Source organism: Cryptomeria japonica, chromosome 3 (genome assembly GCF_030272615.1).
Source record: "Cryptomeria japonica chromosome 3, Sugi_1.0, whole genome shotgun sequence".
In the NCBI taxonomy this organism is placed as follows: domain Eukaryota; kingdom Viridiplantae; phylum Streptophyta; class Pinopsida; order Cupressales; family Cupressaceae; genus Cryptomeria; species Cryptomeria japonica.
In genome coordinates this window covers 599087641-599112666 of record NC_081407.1, presented here as the reverse complement: position 1 = coordinate 599112666, position 25026 = coordinate 599087641, and the positions used below count along the sequence as shown (strand labels likewise).

Sequence of the window (25026 nt, the reverse complement as noted above, 5' to 3'; positions counted from 1 at the left end):
TACCATTATAAAACAAGCCCAATTTAAATTATAAGCATTTATCAACCTATCAACTCGTATATATCAAATTATCAAATAAATCTAAAACTCAAACTAACTCTAATCACCTATTGAAATCTACTTAACCACTATAGTTCTATGGCAAGAATTAATATGATATGCAACGATGCTCTTTTAGGTAGCTTAGTTAAATTAATTCAGTGGGCGACAGTCAGAAATTGTATGTCACCAATGATAAAGTATATTTTAGTCTACATTAATAAAATAACAATAAAAATGAAGTATTTAAATTTCAAAATATTTTTGATTTTCCAAGGTTCCAACAAGAAGTTTAAAAGGTAGCACAGACCACAAAAAATGTTGCTCTGGTACACCCTTGCACTGTTTAACAGTGCAGGTGCTAGTAAATAGGTAGGAGTGACTTCACGATTAGGGAATAGAGTTCAAGAGTAAAAGAGCGCAGATGAAAGATGTTAATGTGCAAACAGGTTAAGAATTTAAATATTTGGTGGCGCATGCATGGAGGTGGTTTGCCAGCATAAGGTAGTTCCGCGAGAGAAAAAGCATTGAAATACTACAGTCATGAAGCGCTTCTTCCAAGTGGTGGAAAAAGACACTTCAAGTAAGAGGGTTAAGAGCAATGGAGAGAAAGAAGCAAATGTAGGCAGCGGAAAGGAGCCCCTTGTTTTCATGTCATGGAACGCTAACAGCCTTTTGCTGCGACTTAAGAAGAATCGAACTGAGCTTGCCGATTTCATTCAACAACTTGATCCTGACGTCATTGCTATCCAGGTTGGTTTTCTATTTGATTGCTTACTGATTTGCTTAGAACAAGCTTGTACAACATCTGCAGCATGAATATATATGAATGTCCAAATTTTAAATAGGAAATAAAACTAGGTTAGTAAAATTTAGGTCAACAATGCGGAGCAAACAACATTGGGAAAATGAAAATGAAAATGAAAATGAAAATGAGCCCAATTTATTGGTACTTCCCTTATGGAGGATCCTTAAGGAAGAGTGGTAAGGACACGGGTCAGTTTACCTGTACATGTAAATCCACAACAAAAGACGAACCGGGTTGTTGGGTTATATAGCCAAACAGTGGTGCTATATCATAGATTGTCATTGTATGATGACATTCGAGCTAGCTGATCGGATAACTCTACTTAAATTTTATTCTTACTTTTTATAAGGAGGCAAGATCAGAGAAAGCATGCGAACTTGCCATCAAAATTAACATTAAAAGGATCAATTCTTAGATTAAAAAGAAACATCAGGGGCTCGAACTCAGACTTAACCTCCTTTATGTTTCCTTTTAGCAGGTTTTCACTTCACGGAGTCAAACTTATACATGAACTTGATAAAAAAATATACATATAAGGAAAATGAAAATGAGCCCAATTGAGAGTAGCTCACACTAACACAAGTGTAAGAGTGGCAGATGGATTCTTAAGGAAGAATGGGAAGGCCATGGATCACTCTACTTTTACATGTAAATCCACACCAAAAGTTTCCAAAACAGAAATTGGGGTGTTGGGTTGTACTTGAGGGGTTTGTGGAGATAGAGTAGCACTACATAATACTGCACCACCCATGATGTTCACGCGACCTGCTTGGACAGTCCCTAAATTGATGCTGCGCTTGCCTTCTTTAAAGAGACTAGATTAGAGAAAGCATGGGAACATGCAATCAAAATTAACATTAGGGGGGTCAACCTTCACATACAAAGCATCATTAGGCATTTGAGCTTATCTACTCTTTTAGCAGTTTCTCTCTTCAATGTTGTTTTGTGATCCCATAGAGTTTGATGATCTCATGGAAGTTATTGAAATTTGTTTTACTATCTTGTTTCTTATGCAGCATTAGTATTTCATAATTAATGATTCTATATGTGATTTTGCTCACAACTTACTCTCTTATATATGAAATTTTCTCATGACATAACTTTCATCACACATAGACAAAGGCTCACAATTGTTTGCTAGAGCCTAGAAATAGGTTGCTATGCCCAGAAGGTTGTGTGGCTAACTAACTGGAAAGATGACGAGCCCAAGGATTTTCTCGATTCCTTGTAGCATTTCTATTAAACTTCATCGTGGCATTCTTTTTAATACGTATTTTTTTTCAGCGTAGGAGTTTTTTGTCAATATATGACAATTAGCATCAATAAAGAAGTTTAATAAGGAAGCTTTTTCCCCTAACCTTATGATACCTGAAGCAATATATGATATATCTTTATAGTGATATGCCACCACTTAGACTCACATAGTCACCTATTTTCTAAGTTGCCGGTTTGGGTTCAGGCACCGGTTTGGGTTCGAGAACCCAGTACGACAAAATTTTGAAAAAGGGTTTGGGTTCGTTAGTACAAAAACATGCTATATATATATATATATATATATATATAAGCATGAATTAAGATCAACATGTCACATAGCATCATAAACAACAAAACCAACATAAACTTGTAATCATAGCATTATGATCATACCATCGTAGCATCATATACATCCAGTTTAATATCAAAATGACAAAATATTCAAGTATCATTGTTTTAACTTTCAACAATTGGAACTATAGCTTTAATTTTTAAAGTTCAATCATCAAATGGTCTCTCTAATTCATCAACATCATCGTTCTCATCCTCATTATTGACATTGACAGTAGATGAACCAATGCCAATGCCACTTCCACTTGCACTATAAGTTTGCTTGTTATTTGAGTCATCAAATGCAACAAGCTGAGAAGCGAAAGCATCCAAATTAGTATGCTCTGGCTCTATATCCCACATCTGCATTTCCCCTTGCTTGTGTGAAAGAAGACACAAGTTGGAATGCAGATATACTAAATTCTCTGCTCTTTTTGATTGCAATCTATTGCGCTTTACTGAGTGCATGAAAGAGTATGTGCTCCAATTTCTATTTGATGCAGATGAACTAGCAACCTATGAAGACAAAGTAAACAATTAAAGTAATAAATTTATAAAATAAAAAATTACTAGCAACCTATGAAGACAAAGTAAACTATAAATAAAACCTGTGATAAATTTTAATTAATTAAACTTACTTGTGATGAAACTTTGACAGCGAGGGGTTGTAGGTTTTGGAAGCATGTGCCATGGAAGTACCACCAACTATGAGCATCCTTCTTGAATCTATGACGAAGAGCATCAACACTTAGACCATTTCCATTTGCAAATTCTATGAACTCATTTGTAATAATATCTCGCAAATCATCATCAGGGTAGAGTCTAAGGATTGCTTCCTTGTACCCATCAGGCACTTTTAAATCTCTCCATGGTGCAAGCCTTCTTGGTTGATCAAGAAATTGATTGCTATAGTACTTTGGTGTCAAGGCATAGGGAAGAAGATGTAAAGGAGTGGTCATCCTATTCCACCTTTCTACAACAATTGCTTCCACTTGTTTGAAGAATTTCTCCTCAGGGTTTTGCTCTCTTGCATTTATAATGCACTTCATTTTTTCAAGCATTAGGTCAATGCCATCATAAATCTCACCAATGCAAGGCCTATCCATGTCAGTGTAGCGAATCATTCTCATAATGGGCTTAGTGAAACTAAGAAGATATGTCACAAGATCCCACCATGAGTCATCCAATATCCTGACCCTAATTTTTGCTGCCCTTTGAGTGCTGCTTTGCTTCCATATAGTCCAATTGTGGCTGATCACCATATTGCAAAGTGCCACTTTAACTTTCACAAGTCTTCTCAAGACGATTGTGTTTGATGCAAAACGGGTCTCAACAACCTATAACACAAATTAATGCCAAAATGATTAAAAAATAAAGCCAAGCTTTAAAGAAGATTACACATTATAGCTTACACAATGAAATTATGAACATTGAAAATAAAAATTAAAAAAACCAGAAAATGTAAAATTAAATTACTATTTCACTTACCTCCAATAGTTCCAAACTCGAAAAGGATCTAAAAATCCCTTGAGACATGTGGTGGTGTGATGAACATCTAGATGTCCTTAGCCTTTGCATACACTTGTTTGATCCAATCAATTTTATTCCTAATCTTTTCAATCATAAGATTGAGTGAATGGACTACACAAGGTGTCCAAAAAATGTGATGATAGCATTCCTCAACCAACAAACCAGTAGCTCTACATTTTTTTGCGTTGTCCTTTATGACTTGAACCGCATTGTGGGGTCCCACTGTCTCAATGGCAGAGATGAGAATATCTACAATAAGTTGGCCATCTTTTACTTGCCCCTCACAATCCGCAACTTTCAAAAACATTGCCCCTTTAGGGGATATTGCTATGACATTGATTAAGGGACGATGTTTAGAATCTTGCCACCCATCTGAAACAATTGATATGCTTGTCTCAACCCATGAATTCCTTATAGGCTTCAATGCATCTTCAACCCCCTTTACCTCTCTTTCCAATAAGGTTCCACATACCTTCTCATAACCTGGTCTCTTATACTTCTTGGAGCTTCATTAACACTTTTCAACATTTTTTTCCAATATGGGGAACAAACAACATTGAAAGCCAATCCATTTGCATATATGCATCTTGCTACATCTTGGTCGGTAATGTCTCTACTCTCATTTTGAAATGTGGTTTCTAAAGGCCCCTTTGATCTTTGTTTTCAATGGGTGCTTCACTTTTAGGCTCAACTATGGAAAAGAAGGGGTGGTTTCCTACTACAACATTGGGATTAGATGGGGGTTGCATTCCCTTTGTTTTTTTTGGAGCAGTTTGATTTAATCTAGGGGCTTCTCTCTCTTCTGTTGCTTCATGCTCCCTAATATATTTCAACACCGTCTCTTCTGGTATAGGCACATCATCTTTTCTAGGCATTTTTTGATGCTTCTTCCTGGTATTCCACAAAAATGGCCTACTTGTGATGTCTCCATCTCAATGCTAAATCTCTAGAGTGTTGAGACATGGACCAGCTAGGACTCGAACCTAGGACCTTCCATACGTTGCTGGAGTGCTCTACCATTGAGCTACTGGCCCCTCTTGGACCAGTCCATCGTCGGTCCGGGTGTGGCTTATTTCCAACACCAACACCCCCCCTTAAGCCACACCTCTCGTGTGCTTGGGGCTCCTATCCTGGACCTGGCTCTGATACCATGTTGAGACATGGACCAGCTAGGACTCGAACCTAGGACCTTCCATACGTTGTTGGAGTGCTCTACCATTGAGCTACTGGCCCCTCTTGGACCAGTCCATTGTCGGTCCGAGTGTGGCTTATTTCCAACACCAACGGACCAATGATGGACTGGTCCAAGAGGGGCCAATACCTCAGTGGTAGAGCACTCCAGCATCGTATGGAAGGTCCTAGGTTCGAGTCCTAGCTGGTCCATGTCTCAACATGGTATCAGAGCTAGGTCTAGGCTAGGAGCCCCAAGCACACGAGAGGTGTGGCTTAAGGTGGGGTGTTGGTGTTGGAAATAAGCCACACCCGGACCGATGATGGACTGGTCCAAGAGGGGCCAGTAGCTCAGTGGTAGAGCGCTCTAGCAGCGTATGGAAGGTCCTAGGTTCGAGTCCTAGCTGGTCCATGTCTCAACATGGTATCAGAGCCAGGTCCAGGCTAGGATTCCCAACCACATGAGAGGTGTGGCTTAAGGGGGGGGTGTTGGTGTTGGAAATAAGCCACACCCGGACCGACGATGGACTGGTCCAAGAGGGGCTAGTAGCTCAGTGGTAGAGCACTCTAGCAACGTATGGAAGGTCCTAGGTTAGAGTCTTAGCTGGTCCATGTCTCAACATAGAGCCAAACAATTAAAAGAAAGCTCCTTGTATTATCTTTATAGATGATAGAAGACATGAATAAACCATTACAATAGACCAGGAAAGAGAAAAAAAGCAGAAATTCTTAAAAATAGAAAGTTGTCAAAAATGGTTCAAAGCAATTGCGATCCTCATCCTTCAGACCTTCTAAGCACTTTGACAACGTCCAAACATGATTCTGAGCAAGACTTCTCAACTTGGCTCGGGATGACTTTAGAAACTCTAACTCCTCATTTGCAAAAAGATTGGTGATTAGCAGTCGCGATGCCAAAGCAAAACCCTAAAAAGCAAAAACAGGGGGTCCCATTTGCAATGGGGCGATGTGTGAAAAAGGTCACAACATCTAGCACCAACCCGAATAAATGTTCCTGAACATTTCAAAGATTAGATCAATCTATACTTAGAAACCTTGGCAAATTCCTTCTAGTCCATCAAATGACTAGAAAACATACTAAAAAAGGAAGCAAAATCTCAAATTGGATTAGGACACTTCATCTTAGATTACAAGTGTGTGCAAAATGTGTTCATTCCCGTCTCATAAGAACAATATGACTCTTTGGTTCCATCATGGCAAGCTGTGCAATTGAGTGTGTATTTTGTCTTAACTCCAAAAGCATCCTTGGATAGAGCCTCGCTGCCAGCGAGCGTCCATAGCCTCGGCGAGGTTATCTCTATAATCTCACGGAGATTGCTCTACTTCCGGCGATTTAATTTCTTTTTGATAATGAGCGTACATCTATAGAGATTTCCGCACACCCAAAGCCAAGTGCTTTGATTTTTCATTCATTTTGATATTCTTTTTCTTTTCACATATTTCCACACTTAGGCTCGCAAGCAATGAAGCTCGCATGGGCTTGAGTATTGTAGTGGTGCTGAAGTAAGACCTTCGATGATTTTCTTTTTTTGTTTTTGCCATGACTTCACTTGGGAGACTATACTGACTCAGAGAATTCATTAAGTGTAAAAGTTATAGTAATCACAAGATATTGGTGTTTCTATGTTCTACCATGGATTGATTTGTTATATTATTGAGTTTGTTTTAATTCTGACACAAACCCTTGAATTGTCCTCATCTTCTACTAATCTGAAACATTTCCCCACAGGTTGGCAGGTTCATTATCTCTGATACCACTTGTAATGTCCCTTATTTAATCTCTTAGGTTTTTGGACTACTTCGTTAAATTTTAATTGCAAGAGACTTCTTTCTATTAAAAACTTATAAAGAAAAATTAAATATCTTGATATTCTGCAAGATTTAGATTGTTGACACTACTTGTATAATGATGATAACCTTTAGGCTCAATCAATTGTCTTAACTTGTGAATCATTCTATCATACAAGATTTAATGATTTTATAGATGTGTATGCAAATGATATCTTTTGATATGAGTACTATATTCTGATCTGCAATATATAAACCTTATTGACTTGAGGTTATGGAGTTTGTCTTGCAAACTCTCAGATGATTTAGGGATATTGCTATTTCAGATATTGCTGTATGAGTATGCAAATGATCTCCTCCTTATCACTTATCAAATATAATCTTATGAAATGGCGATGTGCTAATAATGGTCAATTTTTAATGACTGCTTTGTCTGATATTGCTTTATAAATATGCAAGTATCTATGCTCTTTGGTCTGATTAAACGCTCCCAGTTTAGTATGATCGTGTGTCTGATGTAGATGTTTGAGGCAGCAATTTCCTTGGCACCGTTCCTGATCTATATTGCTGAATGTATGTATCCTAGCCTTGTATGGCTCCTGCTCAAACTTGAGTTATCCAATACTGGATATGAAATAAAAATAAGAAATGTTCAATCTCCCCCTCAAATGATTATTGATGCCTCTTTAATAGGCCTTAAGGTTGAACGGTTGCATCTCTTGCTTGTGTCACTTGACTTATTATGTTGATCGCACCTCATGGAAGATAACTACTCAGTGATTAGTTAATATTGTTTGACATATACTTTCAAACAATTAATTCTTGTTTATTCATATTAACCGCTGTTTTTCATTAACTTATAAACATCTCTGTATTCCAGATTGCGGCTTGGATTATGGTTTATGCTGACTGTGTGATGGTCTGTTCCATCCATTATTGTTTCTTATGAATGGTTGCTGCTCTTGTATATCATAGCTGCTCTATTTATAGATCGTTGTCTCAACCAGTCCATATTAAATTATTGCGTTATTGTTAATTGTAGTCTAGTATCCTGAATCACTGACTTATTATTCATTTATTTAGTTAAACAAATATCCTCTTTGTATGAGCACTGCCTTTTACAAATCTTCATCGCTAATACGTGCTGGCTTTTATGAAGTCAGCCTGCACATTATGTTGTTTCTTTACAGTGTTATATGTATTACACAGTCCATCCTTGTCTTATAGTAGCTTATTAGTGTACTGTATCATCTATAAAGATAACACAAGGAGCTTCTTCAAGTTGACAACGGAATACTAAATGAAGTCTGATTTTGTTTTAGAATTTAGATGGGGACATCACAATGCACCGCAGATCTCCACATTTGTCCGGGTATTTTGGCAAGGTGGAATTTTAATCTATTAATTCCCCCTGTCATCCATTTACCGCATTTAGTACAAGTGACCTCATCCTTTTTATTTTCCGGTATCCCATACTTCCTTGCAGGGTCTCTTCTACATGGCCTTGAATTTGAAATTGATATTGCTGTTTCAACATGAAAAAAAAAATGACTAGGGTTTTGTAAAAAAAACAGCAAAAAAATTACAATCAATCATTTAAAAAAAATAGAATTGAAAACAAGCTAAAAATACTAGGAAATAGGATATGAAGGAAAATGGAAAAAAAATTGCTAGCATTTCCTCTTGTTTTTCAAGAGTCTTTTGATTTTCAATTGAAGAAAACAAATATAAAGAGAATAAAAATCATTTACTTGTGTCTATTTTGATATCATATGCTCCTGCTCTCCATTTCTTCCTGTGTTCATGAAAAATTAGGGTTAGGGTTAAATTAAGATAATAAAACCACTAAATGACCTAATTAACCAACACATTTGGAAGGATAAGAAATCTAATAGATCTAGCCTAAAAAAAACTGAGATTTTGATAAGATTCAAACTCTTTGGGTAAGGCCTTTCTCCTTCTAAAATTGAATTGATTTGATTGTTTGATGATTAAAGCAAAATAGGTGATAATTGAAGTATTTTGACAGAAACAGTAAGCTATAGATGTCCCACGGAGCCACTGACCTGATACTGGGCAAAATAAGCTGTCTGGAATTTGTTTTGAGAAGTTTAGCCTGATTTTTCGGGACCAGGTAGTATCAATTCGCCTTGGTCCTTCGAATTTTCTGCCATCGAAAGCTGAACCTATTCGTCATTGTTAACTCTGTCGATCCTCACGCGTATAGCTCTGTACCCATTCCTGCACACAGAGAGAAGGGGAAATATGTTGGGAATAGGGGTTTGCCTTAGGTCAAACCCCAGTTTTGGAATTAACCATGAAATTAAATTGATAAATGTAAATGGAAGATTGTAGTAAAATACTGTCCTTTTGAGGGAAAGGCTGAGAATGCTTGAAACACTAATGCTATATCTTAATGAAGTTTTGTTTGACCTTCACAAAGCAATTAAGGTTCATGTATGTTGTCTTCTTAAAACATAGATATGGATGCCATCATCTTCAATGCTTGAAACTTGACTTTACTTCTGCTCCAATGCTTGATGAAAGACTGATTGCTTGTTCATTTGAATTGAGGATCTCAATTTTCCTTTCTTGAATTTATTGGGTGATTGATTAGTTTTCAAATGAGAGGGGTAGACATCCTTTTATATGTGTCTACCCGAAAATCAAATTAATTTTCCAAAGTAGGCCGACATGGGATCCAGAATCCCGCTCAAATTATGTGACCGTTATGAGGCCCCAAATTGGGCCCTTTTTGAGATGACTAGGGTGCCCAACGCCATGGTCCTGGAGATCAGGGCTCCAGGTTTGGGGGGAGATTGTGAAGGTAGTGAAAAAACAGGTTTGGTAGGAGGTGTGAGCAGAATCAACACTTCAATGAGCCCTCAAAAGTCGAAGCGCCAAAGTGAGGTCCAAGTGAAGACAAAATTGTAGGCAAGTACAATTTAGGATGCTACATTTAGCCCCCACTTTAGCGGGAGTATGAGACTAAGCATACTCACGGTAAAGTACAAAGGTTTGCATTGAAAACTTTCATCAAGATATCAAAGAGACAAGACACACTAAGCCCCCAAGGACTTTAAGATCTTACTACTCTAATATCAAGATAAAAGGAACATCATAAGAAAGGAGAAGGAGAGAGAACACATGACCGCACTAACCTAGTAAGATTCGCTTAGTATGAGTCATGAAAAAGAAAAATACCAAATTACAAAGCAAAAAGGCTTAGTTTGCAAAGTAACTTGAGTATCGAAAGATGTCATGGTGTGCATAAAGTGTAACATTGAGCAGGGTGTATGCCCCCACGTTAAAGCGATTGCTTACGCCTTATCAGGAGCAATTGCTTTAAGGTAGCATGCATCCAAAAGACAAGCACGTTATCACAATGAAATGCCCCCAAGAAAGGACAAATCAAAGGATAATGATCACAAAACATATAAGCACATAAGGGATCCACCATCTCTGGGGTTAGTATGCTCTTATGATAAATAATGTATATCATGAATATTTGTATTGAATTGACCTCATCCTGCAAAGGTAGTGGAACTACAAATACAATGGAAGAAGGGAACCTGTGTCTTTTGAGTCAACATGGAAGAGACCAAAAGAGATCTCAACGCTTTGCATCGTCCCCAAGTAGACAACACAAGGGACAACATATAGAAGAATTGAGATACAAATAGAAGAATGTCACAACAGATTCGGCCTCTTTATTACCTTGTACCAATGGAGTGACAAGGATCATCTAAAGAGAACCTAACATAACACAAAAACACATCACGGGGGAAACACATTACGAACAAAAACACACAAGAGAGGATCTATGGCACAAATGAAGCTAATAAAGCAAATCATCCGCTTCCCAATCTTGCTGAACATTATTTTGGGAAGGTGGATAAGATGCAAGAGGAGCTGCTTCGAGCATGGTAGATGGAGCTACTACAAGTTCTAAACAAGGATCATGCTCAAATGATGTGTCACTTTGTTTGTCACTAGGAGCTAGGTTTAATTCTTTTGCAAAATGTGAAGATAGATCATGATTAACATCAACAAGCTCATACATATCATCAAAATCATTAGAATCAACATTGTTAGCATGAACAACATCATCATCCATTTTATCATCTAGATTAATAAAAATAGGATCTCTAACATAAAAAGAGCATTAACCGTCATTTTTCTTAAGCATTTTTAATCTTGGTGATTTAGGTTGAACTTCCTCCCTAGGGTTAGGTGAAGGTTGGACAAATGGGCCCAAGTCAACATTTGGTGTCTTTCGGGAGGAAATGTTTTGGGAAGAAAGTTCACAAGCCTTGGTACGATGTCTTCGTCGACATTCTTTCGCACAACGGTTCCTTTTAGTTTTAGCTGAGGGTTGTGAAGGTTGAGGATCAATGGACATATGCTTCTTGTCTTCCTTTAGAGGAATAGGAATGGGAGAAGCCTTACTAGGTTGAGAAATAGGAGATGCCAAGCGCTTTCCTTTGTAAGATGTAGGAGGCGGGACTGCGACATATATGGGAGGAATAGAAGGTGTAGGAAGGATACTAGGTCCATCACGAGGAGGAATAGGTCTAGGGTCTCTAGGCTTACTCAAAGATATGATCATCTCATTTTTCCACTTTTGATAAGATAGAAAAAGGGCATCACTTCGAAGCTTAAGAGGCTCAGGTTGTTTAGGCCAAAAGTAATCAAGGGTGAAATTTCCACGCTTCGCCGTGGGTTGGTAAAGGTTATGATTAATTGTTGTGATAGTGCCATCATGAGGGAATTTTAAACATTTATGAATAATAGAAGGGATAGCTTTCATGGAAGAGAGCCAAGGATGTCCCAACTTCACACGAAACTAATTTGATGTAGGAATGATAGCAAAAGTCACTTCTACACACTTAGTAACAAAGGGTAATATAACCAATAGTAGGGCAAGAGATACCATCATACACCTTGACCGTAACATCAAATTTATCATATGTTACTTGATGCAATTGTAAAATATAAAGATATTCTTCAGTGATCACACTCAACATACACACTGGAAGAATGAGCACTCCTCGTGAGAGTTTGTCTTTGATCTTCGCAGTGATATAAAATGGGCCATCAGGTGCAGCAATAGTCTCACTAGGATCAAAAGTAATGCATAGGTCCTTAGGAGGTGTAGGTTTGTCAACAAATTCACAACATTATTAGATTCTACACCAAGGTCATCGAGAGAAAAGGCAAGAGACTCGGACTCAACAACATTAGTAGAGTGAGAAGGCAAAGGATTGGTGAAGATTTGGAGATTTTGATTAGGAGGAGCTACGAATTTGTTTCCTTTTCCGTTCACTCCAGCTACGGATATAGTATTATTATCAATGAAGTCTTGAATCTTACTCCTCAAAGTATAACACTTCTCAGTATCATGGCCAAGTTGATGGTGATATTGACAAAAGGCTTTGGGATCATGATAGGGTGGCAATAGTTTAGAAGAGTCAATTGGTCAAATGGGAGGAAGTTTCAACACATTAGCATTTATCAATCTCGACATTATACTATACAAAGACTTAGAAAGAGGAGTTAACTCTTTTGTAAAGTATTTGGATAAAGAGGCCACACCTGTTGTCGTGGCTGCCACTTGAGAATTGATGCTGTCATTTATCTTTATGTATCCTTTGTTAGGTTTAAACTTTGCAAAAGGTTGTTGAGCACTCTCATTCTTATCAACTGGAACCATTGAAGGAGATGATTTAGATTTACTCACTTGAAGCTGATAGTTATGGAGCATTGTAGTTTGTGCACAATTGCGTAAAGGAAGTAAACTCAGAAAATATGTGCACAATTGCGTAAAGGAAGTAAACTCAAAAAATAGAAGCTTATCGCTAATGTTTTTTTGTAAATTAGCAATAAAAATTCTTTGAACATCGTGATCAGGCATATCATAAGCAATTTGAGGGTACAAATGTTTATATCTACCGATAAAATCAGTCACTTTTTATTTAACTCCTTACTTACAATGAATCAAATCAGTCAAAGTAATTTTAAGACCAATATTATTTTGAAATTGTTGAATAAAAGCATTGGCCAATTGTTGAAAAGAAGTGATAGAATAAGGAGACAAAGAACAATACCATTGCAAAGCTTTATCCCTAAGGGTTCTAGTAAACAATTTAGCCATAAGTCTTTGGTTATGAGCAAAATCACTGCACAAAGTTTGAAATGCTTTCACATGAGTCAAGGGGTCACCTTTTTCCATTGTACAACTCTGTTGATGTGGCTAAAGTCGCATCGCTGCAACTCTATCTGGCTAACGCAAAATAGAATGATCTCACCCAGTATCCTATCCTCTCTTGTATAAGGAAGCCCTAATGCTGTTTTTAATTGATCAAAGTGGACAACCTCAAGGTTCCAAATGTCAGTTCTTGACTGCGGGATAACTCAACGGTTGATGTGTTTTGCTGGGAGCACAAGGGGACTTACGTTTTGCAACAAGTTGGTCTGCTGCAATTCTCGAATTGGGAAATAAAAACAAAAGAGAAGGGTTTAGGAAACCTAAAATTAACCAGGTTGGTATGCGGGTAGACGGATTCGACATAACCAATTCCTGCTTGGCTAGAATAACTCTCAACCTCGCAGGAACGATGCAATCTTCAAGGGGACTTGGAAGATTTTTAGACTGCAGGAACATGGCTAAGCACCCAATTCTGGCGCAACTCAGACGGACACCTGCAATTGAACTAAGCACGATTTAAAGGCTTAGGCTAACCATACACAAGGATACACAATCAACATATCCTCAATGGTATGAGCCCGAATCCATCAGATACTTGCACACCAAAAGATCTATCTAAATTGTTGAACGAAACCATGCAAACAAAATGAAACCAAGATGATAAACACCAAATCAATGTCCATATATTGATTTCAGCTGCTATTACAACAATTTTTGCAGCATTTCTATGCTATTCCTAAAATCTAACTTTCTACAAAACTCTAACCTATTCTAACTGCCTAAAAATCTAACCCTTTACAAAAGAAAGGCCTCTGTCTTTTATAGATTTTACATATTGAATCAGAGGCCAGGATGGGCTGCATCCAACAACTGCAATTTGCCTTCTAGAACCTTGGTAGCCTTTACCCATGCCTACTCAATTCTCAGTTATCCCCCCAACCACCTTTTCAACTACCTATCACTATTTGGCATTAATTCGGTCAAGTTGGCAATTGGAGATAACTGATCTGTGTCCCCTCACTTTGAATTCATTAGACGGTGCCCACGAGCAGCTCTCTTTTTATAATAAACAATTTCAGTTTTTTAAACTGAAGTTTTGGAATTTTTCTAGCTTTATGTTCTTCAGAGAATGCACATTTTGTAGCACTCCGTGTTCTTTGTCTTCAATCTCGTTTTCTGGTGGTCTGGTGATGGTGCGCTTCCTCGTGCTTCGTCTTGCGCTCTGCAACACGTTCCTCATTTCCTCTTCCAGCGTTGCTTGCGATTGCGACTCCTTGACGTTTTAGGCTTTCTCCTGGTTCTTCCTGACGGCGCCTTCGACTTGCAAACGATTAATTTCCATTCCGGATTAATCATTTGAAAAATTAGATAAATTAATTTAACAATCATATTAAATTTTAAACGACGTCGAGCTTTCTCCTGTCGAAGATGAAAGATGTTTGCATTAAAAAATTCCCCCTGTGAAATTAGGGTTTTAAAGCCAAGATTTAAAAGTGCGAGCTTTTGATGTCTCCTATTCAACATGCGCTAACAAGTTTGGGCCTTTTTGATGTTTTGAGAGTTTTAAATTTAAAACACTTTGCTTTGAATTTCGGCCTATTAAGTGAAATTGCGAACTTGGACGTTTTCTTTCCATTTGGTAAAATCGTTTTTGAACTTGCCGTAATGTGAAACTTGGGCATCTTAGAAATTTTGGGTGAACTTGACCAATTCACGATTTTGACAAACTCGCCATTTTCGGGGGCGTTGAGTGATTTGTCAGGCTAAGGAAATTTGACTATCTTGTTGTTTGCAACTCTGACTTTAAACCCGTTTCTAGAGGAATTCAACTTTCAGGTTACACTAAGTGATTTCCAGGTGAATGGCGGTTCTCTTATGGCTTAGGCTTTGTGAGATTTTCGAGCAATTTGGAGGAAAATTGGAGACAGTAGAAAAAACACGAACCCATCATGCAAACCGTTTTCTCTCTTCGCGAGAAAACTGTTTGCAACATATGGGTAAACGATTAAATGCAGAAAGTAAATGCACAGAACATAATGGAAATATATTAAATAACCAGTCTCTGTATTAATTCAACAGTCCCTGTACATCAAGTGCTTATAACATTACACCGGACACGACTATCATGATGATACTAAGAAGGAACGGTATGCAATATATAATACCCGAAGGGGTGCGACCAACCATTGCGTCCAACTGCCCTTCGGGACGACTAACTAACTGACTGCCGTAACTCATTATTACCGACGACAACATAAACATAATATGACAACATAACATAATGATTATTCCCGACAACATCATCCCCCCCAAGAAAAGAAGTCGTCTCCGGACGACTTAATACAAAATAGAGATGACATTAAACAAAACCAAGGTAGAGAACTGCAAGAACTGCGAACGCTAGTCGAGCGTGGAACTCATACACCTGCTGCGTCCTCGCCTGAAAACCCTTTTCTGCTACCATCCAGTGCTCAAGTGCGGATTTCACCATTAGTGCTTCCTTTGACATCACAATCCTCCTGTGCCTAAACCAAACTTGTCTGCAAAACACGCTTTTCAGTCTCAGCCTCCACCAACTGCTACTCAAATGATACTGTCTCCCTAGCCCATTTGTCCTCGATAGCCACCCGCACTGCCCTCTCGGCATCCAACTCCTGGATACGTTGAGCTAAGTCTCACGCTAGTACTGTCTCCAACCTGGTGGTCAGCTCCTCCCGAGCCCTTTGTGCATCCACCAAGGCAACCTCACGTCCAACCAAGACATACTCCGAGTTCTTCAAAGCGTACCATTCATGCCTGGAAGTGGCCACAATCCTCTGGCACAAAGGCTAGGAGACACCTCAAATCCTCCATCACACTCCCCAAAGGTTGATAACTGAACTGAATAACTCCCTGGTGCTGTATGACTTTCGCGTGCCTGCAATGCCTTCTCTCAGACTCTGTTTGTTCGCAACCTCCAAATCCGTCTCCCTCTTTGACTTATGGCTTCCTTGCCAATGCTTAGCTTCAGGCTTCTTTCTCATAGTACGGGACAACCCAACACTTACCGTGACTTCTCTGATGCCCTTCGCCCAACTCAAAAAGTGTATTGTAGCTCAAAAATAAACTGGGGTCTGGGGCAGTGCCCCAGCGGGGTCGAGGGGTAGCGCCCCTCGCGGGGTTCGGGGGCAGCACCCCAGGTGCGCTCCCTGCACCAATTTACAACCTTCAGAACCATACGAAAGTCCATGGCGCACATCATTTCTATGATATTTTAAGATGTCAAAACCCTTCTTCTACACTAATATTTTCAGTGTCCTGGCTCTTGATGTCATTGAATGATTTTAAATCTGGTCGTCGTCGTTTTTTTTTTCCACTATAATGTCCCCGATGGCACCTCGACTATACAACCTCCCCGTACGGTCAACAACAACATTGACACCTCCAATCGTACGGCCAACTTCTCGTGCGGTCAACACCCCTCCATCGTACGGATCACCCCATACAGAATACACGACCAACCGTCTACCATACACACCGTACTGGCGTCCTTCTGCACGCCGAACGCTTAACTACCTCTTGGATGGCTGTGTATGGCTGCGTATGCCTTGTGTGTGCCTGCCCTGTGCTTGCGTGGGCGCTGCGTTGTTGGGCGGAGTGCGTTTGTGCGGGGGATGCATGTTTGTGTGGGGCTGCGTTTATGTCCCGTGCCTCTCGAGTTGCTTGCCCGACCTCTCAGGTCCCCTCCCATCCTATCGGGTTCCCCTCCGGCCTCTCGGGTGTCCTTCCGGCCTCTCAGGTCCCCTGCGCACTTCTCGTGGTAGGGTTTCAATTTGGACCCGTTGGTGGCAAGTCTATTTTCAATGGCCATCCGAAGACCTGGAACCACAAATTCTACAGGGACCACGGTCTCCTTCCCGTACATAAGAAGAAGAATAATAATAAAGATTTTGAAGGCTGTGGCCTTCCACACAGGGTTCCAATTGTTGCCGACACAAATGATCTTGGGATTATCTACGTCACCGAGGTTTGGGGCGTCTCCCTTCCAATATTCTCTGTATTCCGGCAGGTACACCTCCTCTATTGCTTGCTCTGGTTCCTCTACTTCGAGCCTGTAGCTCTGGAACATTTCGTAATCCTCCATCTGCCAGTGGAAGATCCCGTTCAATGACCTCGTCTCATCCTCGGAGTACTCTCCTAGTTTGAGGATCCCTTCGTCGTTGGGCTCCTTGCAGCCCCATCCTTCGTTCCTCAGGTCGCCTTCTCCTTCACCCTCCGATTCCGAAGATGATGCCAGTTCCTCAGTAACCAACTGCGTCCCATGGTCTATGATAAACTTCCTTCCTCCATTCTCCATAGACAGAGTGTTCTTCCAGTTGTGGGTGGCCTTGGCTGCCACCGACCACCCTCTCCCTAAGATCGCATCATACCCTTTTTTCTTTAGTGGGATTACCACGAAGTCCAGTATGAAGGGTTGCGTCCTGATGGTAACTTGTTGGCCCATCAGTGTCTCGATGGGTTTGATTCCATGTTGATTTGCTCCCAGCAGATTGAATGTAGATGGCCATAGTGTCGACTTCCCCAGCTTCCGCCAGGTTCTTCTGGAAGAACATTCACTCTTGATCCACCATTGACGATGGTATCGGTTAGAATGGTGCCAAGGATACCCATCTCCACAATGGCCGGGTTCCTTCCAGTGTTAACTGCCAGCAACATGGGGTCTATTGCAGACCCCCCAGGAACATCTGTGCGGTGGTTGGTATTGGTGCGTGGTTGGGATAGATTATTCAGCAACGCCGTTCGTAATTGAGGCATCGTCTGGAGGAGGTCGTGTACCTTCACAGGCACCTCCAGTTTTAATTTTAAAATTTGATTTAGTATAGCTTCCTCCGCCTCCGGTCGGCTGGAAGTACCTGCCGTACCCTTCGCCTTTGCCCTTTCTTGTATCTCTTTCTCAATTTCTTCCCATGCTTCCTATACCCTTCGCTTCTCCATCCCCGGGTCTGGGCACATTGCATGTCTGGCTTGGGCGCGGGTTACGGCCAACACTTCCTCTTCTTTGGTTTCCTCGATATTGAGCAAGTTGACGCCGGACTTCGGGTAGGTGGCGTCTTCGTGGTCTCCTGGTCCGCACCATTTGCACAAATATTGTGTGGCCTCTCCCTTCGGGCAGTCTTGGGCGAAGTGCCCCCATTGGTTGCACGCTCTGCATTGTACCATCGATCGACCTTTGGAGTCGTATTGGATCTGCCTCCTTGTATTGCTATTGTTGTTTCGTCCTCCCCACCGGTTATCTCGGTAGCCTCCCGATGTTGCATTGTTGTTCGCCTGGGAGCTGCCGGTACTGCCTGATGTAGTTGGTTGTTCTTGTGTAAGCAATACTTGTTGGTTCTGTGTTTTCATGTTGTAGGGGCATTCCCTGGTGGGATGCCCCATCAACTGGCATATATCACAATAGGCCTTCTTTTGGCAGGAGCCTTTCGTGTGGCCGTCCGTCTTACATTCCATGCACCAAAGCTCCCCTTCGTCGGTCTTGCTCGGACCTCCCTTCATAACCTTCAACTCTTTCATCATCCTCAGCATGTCCTTCTGCAGGGCTTGCACCTTTTTGCCAAACTCGCCATCGCTGCTGCTTCCCTCGGAAGAGTCATCATCCTCGGACGAGCTATCCTTCTTCTTTTTCTTCATGGATTTCTTGGTCTCGCTCTCGAGATCCATCGCTCTATTATATGCATCTTCGTACGAGGTTGGTGGAACAATTTTCATCTTCTTCCGGAGGGAGTGCTTCAGTCCCTCCACGAACCATCTCTTTTTCAACCCATCCGCTGGTTGACTCTCCATTTTCCCCAACAGTTCCTTGAGACGCCAACTATAGGCTCGAACCGTCTCATTCTTGTTCTGCTTTATGGCATAGATTTTGGCTACTATTTCATTGTCATCTCTGAGGAGACGAAACTCTATCTTGAGCTCCTCCTTCAGGTTGGGCCATGTGCCGACTTTGGCCTTATCCGTATCGGAGTACTAGTCGATGGCCACTCCCCTTAAGGTTGCTGGAAATTGTGTTACCCATTCGTCTTGGTCGATAACACCGTTCGCTGACCATATGGTTTCGCAAGTGCGGCAATGGCAGACGAGATGTTCCTTCCCTTTGCCATTGAACTTCGACAGCTTCTATTTGCTTGCCATCCCACCGCTGGGTCTTGCTCCTCTGGTGCCTTGTGTGCTTGTACCTGGTGATCCTCCGCCTCCGCCTCCTACACCTGACCCTCCACTTGTGGGTCCTCTGGAGAAGGTTGTTGACCCCGAACCAAACAAATTGCCTCCCATACGGTACCCTTGTGCTCCCTCGGCACCGTCGGTCATACCGTCACCTTCGGTCGTCTCCCTCCAGTTGTCCTCTGAAATGGAGAAGTTCTTTAGTAGGTCTCTGGTAGCGTCGATCAGGTTTAGACTTTGCCTTGTTTGTTCCACCAACTTTTCGCGACTTCTTACCCTATGGTGGTATTCTGGCGAACTGTAGAGTTCCCCTTCGGCACCCTCCGTGACTCTTGGGTTCCCTTCGGGCAACCCTACGACAGTGTAATTCTCTCCGTCTATCTCTGCCTCCGCAACCTCCGTGACACCTCTTGGGTTCCCCTCGAGCAACCCCTCGGTCGGTCGTCCTTCGGCAAGCTGCCTTAGCCTACGCCTTCGTTCTATTTGTTGTCTAAGATTCAACGCTCTTTGTGCCACTTCCCATTCGTCACTGTCTTTTTATTTTTGTCCTTATTTAGTATATTTGGCATAAATCACTTCCGTACATAGCAAGCACACACCATGTAAACAAAAAAACTTTTTATTATTTTCCCTTTCGGCCACAATTTATATCAACATTGTGTCTGGATTATTACAGGGTTCAATTTCCCCTTCGCCTCTTGCCATCACTCTGTGTCCCAACGACGATTGTTCTGTTTGTGCGTCGTCGCCCTCTGGGTTAATCTCACTGACGAGTAGGCCCATCGTGTCCGTACGCCATCCGCTCCTTCCTTTCCCGAGTATGTCTAGGCAACGATGCCAAATGTTTGCCACATATGGGTAAACGATCAAATGCAAAAAGTAAATGCACATAACATAATGGAAATATATTATATAACCAGTCTCTGTATTAATTCAACAGTCCATGTACAGCGAGTGCTTATAACATTACACCGGACACGACTATCATGATGATACTAAGAAGGAACGGTATGCAATATATAATACCCAAAGGGATGCGACCAACCGTCGCGTCCAACTACCCTTCGGGACAACTAACTAATTGACTGCCGTAACTCATTATTACTGATGACAACATAAACATAATATGACAACATAACATAATGATTATTCTCGGCAACAAAAACTTCAGACACGGGGGTCCCTTGCGAAACAAGGGGTGTGTGTGCATTATGCACAACAAATGGCGACTCGGCTGGGAAATGTTCCTGAACACTTCAAGGATGACTATCTGGATCGAACCCCAAAATCTCTGGTATATACCCCACGGAACAACCCAAATGACAAAAGGTAGATTCAAACTAAAAATAAGGTCGCAAATTGAATCAAGTCCCCAACCTTGAGAATCAAGTGTGTGTAGTGAAGTTCATTCCTGCTTTAGAGAAAGTTGAAATATCATTGTTCAATCAAGACAAGTTATGTGGGACAAGTCGTACTTCAAAAGCAACTTGAATATTGCCTCGCTGCCAGTGAACGTCCATAGCCCTGACGACGTTATCACCTGTAAGCTCACAGAGATTGCTCTGTTTTCGGTAGATATATATTTTTTTGTTTTTCGATATCGGCAGAGATGTCTGCATTCCCAATAGCCAAGCATTGGATATTTCTTTGCGTTTCAATTTTTTTTCTTTTGATTTTTTCTTTTATTTTCACCTTTTCACTTTTTCACATTGGCTGGTAAGCAATAAAGCCTACGTGGGATTGAGCGTTATAGTGGTCGTTGAAGCAGAGCTTCAAATTTTTCACTTGCAATGATTTCCCTTTGATAAAACAACAGACTTAAGCGTTAATGGGGTAGTGATCACAATGTTGGTGACAAAACTTAGTAAGCAACTAAATTTTTAAAATGACTAAGCGTTAGGTCAAGTGAACGGACTACGGAGGCAACCGTCAATTAGGTGCTCTACCAAAGTCAACATCCAAGAAATGAGCCGGAAAACATCTTGACTTCGCACACCAATGCTGGGAAAAGCAAACATACCCCTTGCAAAAACGACAGGGAGACAAACCCTTCCGTAAGGACACCTACACTAAGGCAAAACAGACTAACCAAAGTGGAAAACAGGGAAGCTAAGCTAGAACAGAAAAGAAAACTACTCTAAAACAGTAAACAAAAACAACTAGACTAACTATGTACAAGAGAGACTGATTGTGCAAAATGCAGACTATATGCATGCGTTCCCGACCTAGGATGATTTCTCAGTACGTGTAGCAGTAACAAGGCAAACAGAATAGTCCTAAGTCTGGTTGACTTGTCTTTGTATTCTGAAAAGAAAAGTTTCGGTTGGCCACTCTCAGATTTAACCAGGACATCGGGCAAGATTATCAGTTGAGGGAGCTCATTAGCTCTGTGGTTAATCCATTTACAGGTTGTTTTCCCAGAATATTCAAAATCAAACTGAACATTTTCGAAATTAACAGCAGGAGGGAAAGAAACAACCTAGCAAGTTTTTGAGTCGTGCAGGGTGTCGTGCGACGGAAAATCTTCAACAACTTCAGGAGGTTGCAACTGGTGGTGCAGCATACCGCTTGCGTCCGGCTTGTGCAAATCAATGTCAAGCTCTCCATTGAACTGCATAGGCTGAAAAGCAGTTTGGAACTCGAACTCAGGAAAGTGGAATGCATCGTCTGTTTGTGCATCTTCAAATAGCAGGGACTCTTCGATTGATTGGTCCTCAAAAACATCCTCGACGGTCTCTTGGACTATATCCTGCATTGGTGAGGCTGCTGCAAATTGCTTTTCAGTGTCGGGCTACTCTTCGGAGCTCACTTGATTGTCCTTAAAAACATCCTCTTCAACCCTATCTTCATCAAGTGCAGGGACAACATAGTCTTCTTCTGTCACATCTTCCTTTGGCACAAGGACAGCAAAATCATCTGTTGTCACAATCTGATTGATAGATTCTTCCTGGTCAGCATTGGGCAATTCTATCTTTTCATCATCGAGGAGTGTGGTGCTGCGTTGATGTTGAGATATTCTGTACTCATCTGCAGGGAGGTAGGAACTCCACACTTTGCTGGTGATGCACTCCTTTGGTTCTTCCGACAGTCCACATCGGGCTTTGACTTGACTAATTGCCTCCATGCATTGTGAGCAGGTGAATTATGAGTGCGGTGAATTCTGCACCACCAAGGTGACAACACACTCTCCAAGCATAATCTTTCATTGAGACCAAACTGGTTCTCAATCCGGTGCTTAAATGGTGTAAACTCATCAATGCTTGACAGAGGACTGGGGATATCTAGCTCTATGAACTCCTCCGATTTGGGGATATCCCAGAAAAATATGTCCCTGTAGCGCTAACTCGACCCTTGACAAAAATGTCAAGCATTTCAATTCTTCGTGCCCTGTTGTGTTGTGGATTCTGTAGTGACTTGCAGATGCGAATTCGGACAACTGCCTGGGGTATAACTGCACACATAGCCTTTGCTGATATTGGGAAATGTCGGACTGCAATTTGCATCCAACAACTGCAATTTGCCTTCTAGAACCTTGGCAGCCTTTACCCATGCCTACTCAATTCTTAGATATCCCCCCAACCACCTTTTCAACTAACTATCACTATTTGGCATTATTTCGGTCAATTTGGCAGTTCAAGATAACTGATCGGTGCCCCCTCACTTTGAATTAATTAGACGGGGCCCAAAGGCAACTCTCTTTTTACAATAAACAATTTCAGTTTTCTAAACTGAATTTCTGGAATTTTTCTAGTTGTATGTTCTTCAGAGAATGCATATTTTCTAGCACTCTATGTTCTTTGTCTTCAATCTTGTTTTTTGGTGGTCTGGTGATGGTGCGCTTCCCCATGCTTCGTCTTGCGCTCTGCAACACGTTCCTCGTTTCCTCTTCTGGCATTGCTTGCAATCGCGGCTCCTTGACGTTTTAGGCTTTCTCCTGGTTCTTCCTAACGACGCCTTCAACCTGCAAACGATTAATTTCCATTCCGGATTAATCATTTGAAAAATTAAATAAATCAATTTAACAATCATATTAAATTTTAAACGACGTCGGGCTTTGTCTTGTCGAAGACGAAAGATGTTTGCATTAAAAAATTCCCCCTGTGAAATTAGGGTTTTAAAGCCAAGATTTAAAAGTGCGAGCTTTTGATGTCTCCTATTCAACATGCGCTAACAAGTTTGGGCCTTTTTGACGTTTTGAGAGTTAAATTTAAAACACTTTGCTTTGAATTTCTGCCTATTAAGTGAAATTGCGAACCTGGACGTTTTCTTTCCATTTTCGGCTTATAATGGGGGTAACTTTTCAAGTTGTCCTCCTATTTTGGCCGAATTGCGTGATTTGAACCTTTATACCCTTTTCGCATTGAAGCTATTTTGTGCGAATTAAAGTTTGCATGATTTTTTTAAACTTTAGAACCATTAGCTTTTCGCAAAATTTGGACATTTTAACGTAAATGAGCGATTTTATTTTTGTGTAAGTCGAAGTGCCTTCACTTAAAACTTGCGGGTAATTTGGTCAAAAATGGTGAATTTGTTTTTTTTATGTTTTCGTGAGTTTTACATGATTTGCGCGATTTTAGGTTTTGGTCGCCAGTTTTTGGATGAAATTCATGAGTCTTATTTCGACTTGGTTTTTGCCTTGGCAAATTTTGGGATTCTTGAGTGAGATGGGCGATTTCTCTAATTACATGGGGATTGTGCACGAATTTGTGAATTTAGCCCCTCTTCTACGAGTTTAACTATTTTCGGCTTTCTGAGGTTAAATGTGCAATTTTGAAGCTGAATGATTTTTCGGGCTATGAAGACCTTTTGTGCAACTTGAAACCCTGGTGTTTTCTTCTTTGAAATAATCTTGAAATTTGGTCATTCAAGCCGAAATATGCAACTTAGGGTTTTGAAGATTTTCGGGCAAAGAAGACTGTTTGTGCGATTTTGGAGGTCTTTGTGCTTTTCGGCCCTAGAGGAATTCGTGTTTTTGTATGAAATCGCGCGACTTTATTTTGGTTTGTAAACTCGGGATTCTGGCAAAAGTGTGCGATTTTTGTCCAAAATTTTTAACTCCTCACATGAATTTCGGGCACTCTTAGACAAATGGGCAAACTTTTTGCTTTGTTAATGAGATTCGGCCATTTTCTTCCTCTTGTGCGATTTATTGTTTTAAAATGTAAACGCCCTCCAAAATTCAGACCTTTTGATACAAATGAGCGATTTGGTAAAATCGCTTTTGAACCTACCCTAATATGAAACTCAGGCATCTTAGAAATTTTGGGCGAACTTCTTGACCAATTCGCCATTTTCAGGGGCGTTGAGCGATTTGTCAGGCTAAGGAAATTTAACTATCTTGCTATTTGCAACTCGACTTTAAACCCGTCTCTGGAGGAATTCAACTTTTAGGTTACACTGAGTGATTTCCAGGTGAATGGCGGTTCTCTTATGGCTCAGGCTTTGTGAGAATTTCGGGCAATTTGGAGGAAAATTGGAGACAGTAGAAAAAACACGAACCCATCATGCAGACCTCTTTCTCTCTTCGCGAGAAAACTTCAGATACGGGGGTCTCTTGCGAAACAAGGGGTGTGTGTGCATTATGTACAACAAACTCCAATTGAGGGATTTCCATATGCTTAGGAGGGAAAGTACAGACAATGTCATTCGATAATGGGCTTGCTACATCAAATGTAGGGATATCGAA

The 25026-nt window shown here is 40.8% G+C and overlaps 1 protein-coding gene across 2 annotated transcripts in view; it reads left to right on the top strand.

Moving 5' to 3' along the window:
• The first annotated feature begins 289 nt into the window (after positions 1-289).
• Positions 290-25026, top strand: part of LOC131035736 (DNA-(apurinic or apyrimidinic site) endonuclease) — a 242315-nt gene continuing 217578 nt past the window's right edge. Inside the window, exon 1 of one of the 2 annotated variants that reach the window (XM_057967472.2) lies at positions 290-792. In XM_057967472.2, the coding sequence (XP_057823455.1) occupies positions 583-792 (210 nt within the window). In that variant the 5' untranslated portion in view covers positions 290-582. The remainder of the gene's footprint in view (positions 793-25026) is intronic. The other variant, XM_057967471.2, reaches the window with a different exon arrangement.